This window comes from Octopus sinensis, linkage group LG25 (assembly GCF_006345805.1).
Source record: "Octopus sinensis linkage group LG25, ASM634580v1, whole genome shotgun sequence".
NCBI classification, from domain to species: domain Eukaryota; kingdom Metazoa; phylum Mollusca; class Cephalopoda; order Octopoda; family Octopodidae; genus Octopus; species Octopus sinensis.
Window position 1 is genome coordinate 24,967,157 of NC_043021.1, and position 9,451 is coordinate 24,976,607.

At 36.6% G+C, this 9,451-nt stretch overlaps 1 protein-coding gene across 2 annotated transcripts; it reads right to left on the reverse strand.

The window, feature by feature from the left end:
- Nucleotides 1–379: 379 nt before the first annotated feature.
- On the reverse strand, nucleotides 380–7,210 carry LOC115224547 (mannan polymerase complex subunit mnn9). Of its 2 annotated transcripts, XM_029795457.2 has the most exons (3): nucleotides 7,064–7,193; nucleotides 6,727–6,920; nucleotides 380–2,636 (listed from the first exon to the last, which is right to left on the reverse strand). In XM_029795457.2, exon 3 carries the CDS (start codon nucleotides 2,525–2,527, stop codon nucleotides 1,397–1,399), a length of 1,131 nt encoding a protein of 376 aa, XP_029651317.1. In that variant the 5' UTR covers nucleotides 2,528–2,636; nucleotides 6,727–6,920; nucleotides 7,064–7,193; the 3' UTR covers nucleotides 380–1,396. The 2 variants fall into 2 exon arrangements, with proteins under 2 accessions (XP_029651317.1, XP_036369092.1); XM_036513199.1 differs by lacking the exon at nucleotides 6,727–6,920 and having other exon boundaries at nucleotides 7,064–7,210.
- Nucleotides 7,211–9,451: the final 2,241 nt, after the last annotated feature.

Here is a 9,451-nt window from a genome sequence, read left to right on the forward strand (position 1 = left end):
ATTTTTTAAGTATGGTAGATCTCATTCCAAGTTGGTTCTGAAGACAGCCAATTTCTTAGAGAGAAAGAGAAAGTGGGAGAGAGAGACAGACAGACAGACAGACAGAGACGAAATGAAAGAGAAGAATAGACTCCTGTACTTTATCCATTGACTCCCCAAAAAGATGAAAGGCAACATATCCCTTGGCAGTTTTGAAATTTAGAAGAGAGAAAATGAGAAAGAGTACATTGCATTTTTATGCGCAGGTATTTTATCCAATTCTGAATAAGATACCTGAGATGAATGTTCCTGGTTCTTGAAACATAGAATCAGAGAAGAGAAATGATCAATTGGTCTCATTAATTTCCTGCAGTAAATTACAAGACAAGAGAGAAAAAAATTATAAAGAAACTTTTTTAATTGAGAAGGTTATTTAAATAGATTGTGTGGTTAATGTAGTAGGAAAGGTCAAGAGATCAAACTCTGCTTCAGTCATATAGCTAGGCATATAACTCAGCTTTGTCTGTCTTGCTGACAAACAGCTCCCATTGCCCACTGGTACCTCACAGGCAAGTAATAGGACACAGGTGAGTACTAGGACACAGGTGAGTAAGTAGGATATGAAAATAAATAGAATAACAATAAAAGGCATCTGTAAAGACAAATGTTTCAACAGTTTGAGGATGTTTCCGCATGCCATGGCACAAACACACAAGCATCACACACATTAGAAATACTACATACATATATGCATATGACACACACACACACACAAGCATACATGTGATACATCACACCACATCTACATGTAGATTCTTGCAAAAAAAATTAATTTTACTCCTTCTCCTCCTATATATTAATAATTAGTTTTGCCTGGATACAATGATAAATCTTTATAACGAAGGAGTTTAACTGATTGGACCAGATCCTGTGTATCTATCAATGGTTCTTATTTGATCTGAATGGAGCTGAATACAAAACCCAGGCCAGGATGAAAGGATTACTGTAAGATAATCATAATTTAGGCCTTGGTACATATCGTAAACCTTAAAACAATGATGCAATAAAAATACTTTTTCAAATTTTGTGGTTTTTTTTTTTACCTTGTTAAAATACATAAACATGTGAAACTTTAAAATTGTCTGGTTTCTGTGGCGAATTCTGAAAATTTTCAGAAACAAAACGAAACCCCTTTTCTTTGAACGAGAGGAAATCAAAATCCGACCTCCTGAAAACAGTTATTTCCCCTGAATTATTCATCGCTAAGTCTGGAGTGGTTGGCATCTGTTGCTAGAATGGATTTTGGTGCAGATTCTGCTGCTTAATTGTTTTAGAGGCAATACAAAGACAAAATGGATAAACTTGCTTCATCAAAAAACCAACTCCAAAGTTTTGTTTTATGTTTCTGTTTTGATTCTCAGTGAATTACGACGATGTTAGGCATCCCAAATAGTTGGTAATTTAGTGATTTGGCAATCTGAGCAAAGCCTTCACTTTCTAGGTGATGGTTGACAAGATATGGTGGAAAGATAACTCCACGACGATGCACATTAGCGTCAACTAACAGACAAGAGGACCCCACACCATCCAAACTGACCACTTTACCCTCATGTTTTAATTCAGGTAAATATTGTCGTAAAGACTTGTTCATGTAGCCTTCCAGCATCAAATATCCAGGCTCTTTTGAATTCAAATATTCTTTTGATTCTTTGGTTTCTCGCCAGGAATTTCGGTCATAAATATCGAGAGTGTTTGGTGCCTTTCGGTACATGCATGAAGGCACCACAATCGGGACATGAGCAGAGAGCAAAGTTTGGATAAGATCGTGGGGCACTTCCCGAAGATCGCTGTCAAGCCAGAGGACGTATTTTTCATCGCGCAAAGCACTCATCAAAAGGAAGTTTCGAACTTGTGCCAACCTCCTGCGACGATTCAACTGGATTGTCTCGTTATGTTTGTCCGAATGTCTCGCCAACATAAGGGTTGCATCATCTGGAATGTCTAAATGGTAAACTTCGATGGAACGAAATTTATGGGAAATCTTCGACACTTGCCGTTGAGCAAGTTTAGGGGAGGGAACTCCGTATTTGTCGATGCCGATTGCGATCCTGAGACGGCAATGGGGATAAGACAAGGAGTTGAGAATATTGAAATATTGATTGAAAAAACTGGCGAAATTATCAAATGGGGTGAGTATGAGGATTGAAGGGAGGACGTAGCGGCAATCATTCTCAGTTTCAGAAGCTGTCGTTGTGTATTGTATTTTGTCTCTGTTGGGTTGTGAAGTGACCTGTTGTGTGATTGTCCGACAGGTTTGGTTGAGAAGACGGAACGAATGGTGGCGGTAGGCCTTAGCTTCTCTCATGTGCAAGTGGTACAGACAAATGTCTAACTTGAGTCGGGCATCAGTACGAAAGATGTCAGCAGTTATGAGATAAGTAAGACTGGATGTAAGCACCACTATACAAAGCACCAAAAGATGCCAGGGTTTTTGGTAAAATATTTTCGGTAGATTCATGATTCTAGCAGAAGTCTTTGGAGAAATCATTGAAATGGCTTCAGCTCTCTATTTCATGGTAGAGTTATATTTCGGTTCCTTCTTTCTCACCATCAAATTTCTGTACAAGGTTCAATGGAAAGATTCAAAAGTTGTCATGCTAGATAAACAAAAAAAAAAAGAGAAAAAGGAAATTAAAGAATATCAATGAATTGTTTCAAACTTTGGTACAAGGCCAGAAATTTTAGGGTAAGGGGACAGTCAATTACATCGACCCCAGTCAGAAGAAATGCTCCAACAAGTTAACAATTCTGCTAGTTGCCATCGCATAATAAAAATAACACTAGAGTTACTACATGATAATCTATAATAGAAATTATTAATTAATATCAATAATGACACATATTAATTATAACGAGAGCACTCAGAGAGTGCAAACCTCCACCAATGCAACATCAACATCCTCTCAACGATTAGCCGGAGAGGATTTTTAAAATGAGAATATCTGAAATAAACTTGACTACTCTCACAAACGAGAATACTAAAAATGAACCCAACTGCTCTCAAAAACTAAGTAAAAAACCAGGAAAAACTAATCCAGGATAGCTGTCCGGTACCGGATCGATCCCAAAACCTAATCAGTTCATGCCAGTCACAAGGCCAAAAATCCCTGAAAGTTTCATCCGAATCCATCGAATGGTTCTTGCGACACCTTGACCCCGGACCAACAGACATGACTGAAAACAATACCTCTGCCTTCGCCAAGGCAGAGGTAATAATAGATGACACAGCAACTCTATAAATAATACAGAGAATAAGAATGGTGGAGAGGAAAAAAAGAGAGAAAAACCACAATATTTAATCTAATATTTTTACATCCTGACTTCAACAGTTGCCAAACTAAAGTTAGTCTTTAATTATCATGTGGTTTATAAATATCAGACATTTGTCAATGCAAAACTTGCAAATATATTACTCTACCCAAACAAACAAAGTCTTTCTACATTATGCTTGCATACAAACTTTATTAAGCCACTTCAAGCCAAATAGGGAACCTCTACACGGCTAATTAACCTGCTAGAGATAGCAGCCAAATCTTCATTAAATCAAAGATGATGATAATAATTATGATGATGAGGAGGATACATCACCCTGGAAGATTTGGAAGTGGTGAGAATGAATTTCAGATGTTGGGCCTCACTGAAGAGATGACAAGGAACAAAGATTTCTGGCAATTTGCTGTGCTTGAGAATACATACATGTATGGACAAGGTAAAGAATATGCACACCCAGTGTTTAGGGTAGAGTATGGATTACACCGAAAACAGGAGGTGTGCATATTCTTTACCTCCACCCATTTGTGGATATATGTATCTACTATGAATATATTTATATTCATATTATTATTAATATTTATAATCATATGTTGTTGTTTTTTAATATGATAATGAAACATGTAGGACACACAATTAAAATAGCACCACATGTGCAAATCTTTGATTTAATAAATACTTACTCTGCAAATATTATAACTGACCTGGAAACTCTACTTATAAGTATGAATTTCTTATTTGAAATAAAACATCTCCGTGCACGCATTGGATTACTGGATTATGAAGATATCCTTTACAAGGACACAGTTTGGATATAATCCCTTCTATGTGCTGTACAAATATAAATACATAGCCATATATATATATATATATATATATATTTATTATATAGAAGGAGCTTCTAAAGGACTAGTACTGTTTCATTCAAGAGAAATCTTCAGGAAGCTTCCTGAAGATTTCTCTTGAATGAAACAGTACTAGTCCTGTAGAAGCTCCTTCTATATAATAAATTAATTTTACTCTGCTATGTATTGAGTACCTTACTTACTGTGGTTAACCCCGAATCAACCCGGGACCTACATATATATATATATATATATATATATATACCTATGCCAGTATGGAACATGGGCATTCAATGATGATGGTACACACTATATACACACATCTATCTATCTATGTATATATATATATAATTATTGAAATGGGTAAATGAATTATCTTGTTATGGATTATTCAAATGATAACCGATACCTGGGTAGCAAAAATCACAACAGAAAAAACACGGTTGAGGTTACGACCATGGGGTCTCAAACCCGTGCCTTAGTGCGGAAATTAGAACTTCCTACACTAAATATATATATATATATATATACACACACACTGTACATATATGCACTGCGCATATACAAAGGTGAGCAGGCTAAAGAATTCTATATAACAAATTGTGAACAATAGCGTCGTTGGTTAAAAGTTTCCAATTGATAATCATGTTACCGGTTCACTGAATTTGCAACCCAGCAAGTGACAAGACGGCATCTGTAACTGAATAGCAACAAATGTATGAAGGGCTTCCATTTGTAAAGAGAGGCTTTTCAGGTTTCTTGCCGATGTTATATAGAATACACCTGAACAGACTAAAGATGAAAGGTATCGTGCCTTCATAAATTAAAACAGTATGGTAATGTTTCACTTCCTGAAAATGGGCGATTTTGTTATTTCAATTGTTTAAAGATTAAAAAGGTAATTTCGAATGCAGAGTAAACTATATTCATACATTTATCTTAATTTTACCTGGTCTTCATTTAAATTGAAAAAACTCTTTGAGAAAGTGATAGTTTGCTTGATTCTTCTGTAACAGATCCTAAAACTAAATCGATTCTAAATTAATCAATCGTTCACTACCATGTTTGATTTCCCCAGTGAAACTACAAAATAACCGTTACTAAGTCGCTCCATAATATTGGTTTCAAATTTTGGCACAAGGCCAGCAATTTTGGGAGAGGAGGTAAGTTGAATAATCGACCCCAGAACACAACGGGTACTTACCTCATCGACCCCGAAAGGATTAAAAACAAAGACGACTACAGCAGAATTTGGAATAAAGTGCCGTTAATCATTTTGCCCGGCATGCTAACGGTTCTGCCACCTCGCCGAACCTCTGTCGCTCCATTATGGCAATTTTTACACGGCTTACCAGTTTCTTTCGATGCATTAGGAAATAAGCGAGGTTAATCCGCGATCGCTAAGCAACTTAATCTATAGTTTTAGGCTCTACTGCAGAAGATCTATGCAAAATTATAAAGTAAACATGAATAATGTAAACATTTGTATAATAAACAATTAACACTTAATTATTCCCTACAATTTGAAGAAGCGAAAGTTTTACGAATCCACACTTTCACTTTCTCACGATGGTTATTATTATTATTATTATTATTATAATGGCCAGTATGAATGGACCAATTCTGAGGATACACGTGTGAGAATTAAAAGGAAATATAAAAGGAGAAAGGGGCTTTCTACCCCCACTTTTTTTGACCAGGCTCTCGTGGTTTCTATGGGTTTTTCCACGAGTAACCTTTCGAAGCGCCTCCCCCTATTGGGAGTTTTAGTTGTTTCTTACATTTCGTTGTCATCCTACTTTTGTACACGTTTTTTTGCAAACAGACAAAACCCTTTGTAACTTTCGTCCTGTGTTTTGTCCCTTTATGTTTTAATTGTTTTTTGTCAGCCCTTGTGGCCAATAAACGAACGAATTATTATTATTATTATTATTGAGATGAGAACTAAAGTATATTAATATATGTTTATAAATAGATTTTCTCGGAGTATACAGAATAAGATTCGTAAAATAAGATAAACTGACGTTTCGAACAAGGCCGGAAGCCTTCGGGAAACATCAGAACCGTCATCTTCCTTGCGGAATGGACTTATTCCTGTTTTTGTTGACGAATCATTAATTTCTAAGAGTTTTCTTTTCTTCTTCTTCCTATTTATGCCCACAAAAGAAATGATGGAGTGAATGAAAGGAAGCGAAATAATATAAGGAAGCTTTATAAAATAGATGGATCTCAAGAATCTCAGTGCTATGGCACCACGGGGACAGAGAGCAACAATAAGGAACAGGTAAGCATGAGATGAAAGGATCAACTTTAAAAGTCGAATCAAGCGGGGAATCTCTTGTCATGCGAAATGTTAGAATTAACCGTCTTCAAAAAGAAAGGATACGACAACAAAGTCCTGGTTACAGAAACATAAAATGGGATGGTCATGAATGGCACGCCTTTGATCAAATGTCTACTCAATCAATGTTAACAGGAAGATTAAACGATATTAACTGCCAACGAACAAAAACCGATAAAATACAGGAAGCGATTAGTTTTGATATTAAAACAACAAAGAATAAATAAATACCATTTTAAGCAAAATTCTGGCTGCTTTCTTTTCTTCTTCGGAAAAACCTTCCTTTGGAAAAGTCGGTGAGGATCTTTTAAAAACCGCAAATCTCTTAAACTGTTCTTATAGAATCGAAAAAATCCGTTGCTTAAAATTGGTTGACACACGGTTACAATGTCTTCTTCCTGCTGAGACGAGCTTTTCTTTCAGGCCTAAAATAAAAGAAAAATGCTGGAAGGAATAACTTTTTGGGAAAACAGCAAAAACAAATACGAAAGGGAAAAAATAAAAGAAAAACAGAGAAAAATATTAGCAAAAGTAATTTACGTTAATTTTAAATGGATTATTTATTTACCTTTAATGAGTTTCTTCTTCTTCTTCTTCTCATCGTGTCCTACTTTCAAACTAAAGTATATTCGTAGTTTTATATCAACAAGTGTGGCAGATTGAATTTATTATGGCCAACAGGTAGAGGAAGGCAGAGAGAGGGGGAGGGGTAAATAGAGGTAGAGGAAGGCAGAGAGAGAGAGAGACAGAGATGAGCAAGAATGGATTCGAGTGGGAGAAAATAGGGGGAAAAAGGAAAACAAAGAAACAAATAAAAATAGAGCAAAAGTTAGAGTAAGAAGGAAGATAGAGAAGAGGAAGAGAGGATTAAATCATTCATACTTACGCACACGTATATATACACACATATATACACAAGACACACGCACACACACTTTTACTTTGATTGGTTTCAGTCAGGGTTCGTGGCCATGCTGGGGCACTGCCATCATTCTGATTATTAACATATTTCAGCTCACTCTCATGGTCTTCTCTGTTGAATGAGGAAGTTGGAAAAAGCTACCATTCTTTGTGTTTCTTGCTACGGCGTTAGTTCATCTGGTATTTGAGATAAGAATTTGTCTAAATTGTTCTTTGAATACATCCCTATCTATACTTTGTAGATCTTTTGGGAGATGGTGTCGGCAGTGTTTCAGTATTGGTTCCTTACTTTTGGTGGAACAGCTGAGATCTTTGGTACCTTGCAGTGGCGTCTAGTTTAGGGGTTGCTATAGCTTTCAGTCCTAGAGTTAGATGCTAGATCCTCTGGTATATTCCGTGTGTGTGAGCTGTAAGAAACTATCTTCACCTGCTTAGTCCCTTATTTCAACAATACACTTTATTCTATTCTAAAAACTCTATTGTAACAGCTCTACAACAATGTTTAGATACACAAATTCCATTCTCTAAAAATCGATACCAATTTATTTGCCTCTACATTCTTCCATTCTACACTACTTTTATATCGCAGAATTTCTCTAAATATCCAGATCGAGTGTTAAAATCTTCTGCTTGAACTTGGTTACGTCAGCAGACTGATGCTTAGGTCCCACATCAAAGGAATGAGGTAAACTTCACCCAACGGTTTTCCACTTGTAATGGTTGTACTAAGTAAAATGTCAAAGAAAGAAACCTTACTGAGGCTTGGCTGGGCGACTTTGAGCCTTCAGATCTCCACTTGTTTCGGTCTCTTCAAAATTCATTGAATGGACAAACAGTCAAGTATGAAGATAATGCAGAAATTCACCAGGAAGAGCCTTTCGCCAGTAAAAGCAGGAAATTTTTTCAGCTGAGAATAATGGCTTTGCCCACAAGAAGGCAGAAGGTACTGGAAAGAAACGGTATTAGATCATTGATTGAGTAAATCATTTTGAGTTTAAAACTCGTTTCTTATTTTCGTTTAAAACACCGAACGGACTTTTTGGTTAACCCAAAATGTATTATTCAGTTTTATTTCAAGATTCCTTGCCAATAGAGAAAGAACCGGTTTCTAGCTTATATCCAAGGCTCCTCTATTGGAGTTTCAACAACGACAACAGAGTATTTCTGTATGCATGTATACGTGGAGATTTTTTATGATTTGCTTCATGTATGGCCTCTCATGCATATAGTTGCATATCTAGACATTCTCATATCTAGACATGAATAATAAACTTCTGGAAAGCTTTACAAATTTTTTACAGTTCCAGTGATCGTTTGCACCTTTTCAGTTTTGAAAAGCCTACTTTCTCGGGATTGGTATTTATATATGTATGTATGTATGTGTGTATGTATGTATGTGTTTTTATCAGTTTGTGTGTGTATGTATGTGTGTATGTATGTATGTATGTCTTTTTATCAGTTTGTGTGTGTGTGTGTGTGTGTGTACACACACACACACACACACACATATATATATATATATATATATGTGTGTGTGTAGAGAGAGAGAGAGAATGCTAGACCTTTAATTCTCTCACCTTCTCCCATGCTGCGCGCATTAAGGCCTCCCTTTCAAGTTTTATTACACTTTATTGTAATCACAACCATCTTTTATCTGGATCCGTGTGCCTTGGAATCTCCCTCAAGAACTGACCGATCAAATTCCGTCGAAGTCGATTTCGCGTTTCCTCCTTTCGACATCAATAAATGAACCAGTCAAGGACCGGGATCGATTGTCCCTTCACCTTGCAGGCCTTGTGCAAAAATTTGTGGGAATTTATTAAAGGCAAACCCAAATGAGTGAACAAAACAGAATGTGGACGTGGCGGAGAGACGGTGGCTAAATTTACTTTCAAAATGTTGCTCGGGATAAAATGGAATGAGAAACATTGGATTCCCGAGGGTAGAGGTTGCTCTGTCAGTCCGCATCAGTTCTGTCAGTCCGCTCCAGCTCTGTCAGTCCGCTCCAGCTCTGTCAGTCCGCACCAGCTTTGTC

What these genes read in the sequence shown, in the direction of transcription:
- LOC115224547 (XM_036513199.1), bottom strand. Translation starts at nt 2,527, where the DNA reads ATGATTTCTCCAAAGACTTCTGCTAGAATCATGAATCTACCGAAAATA.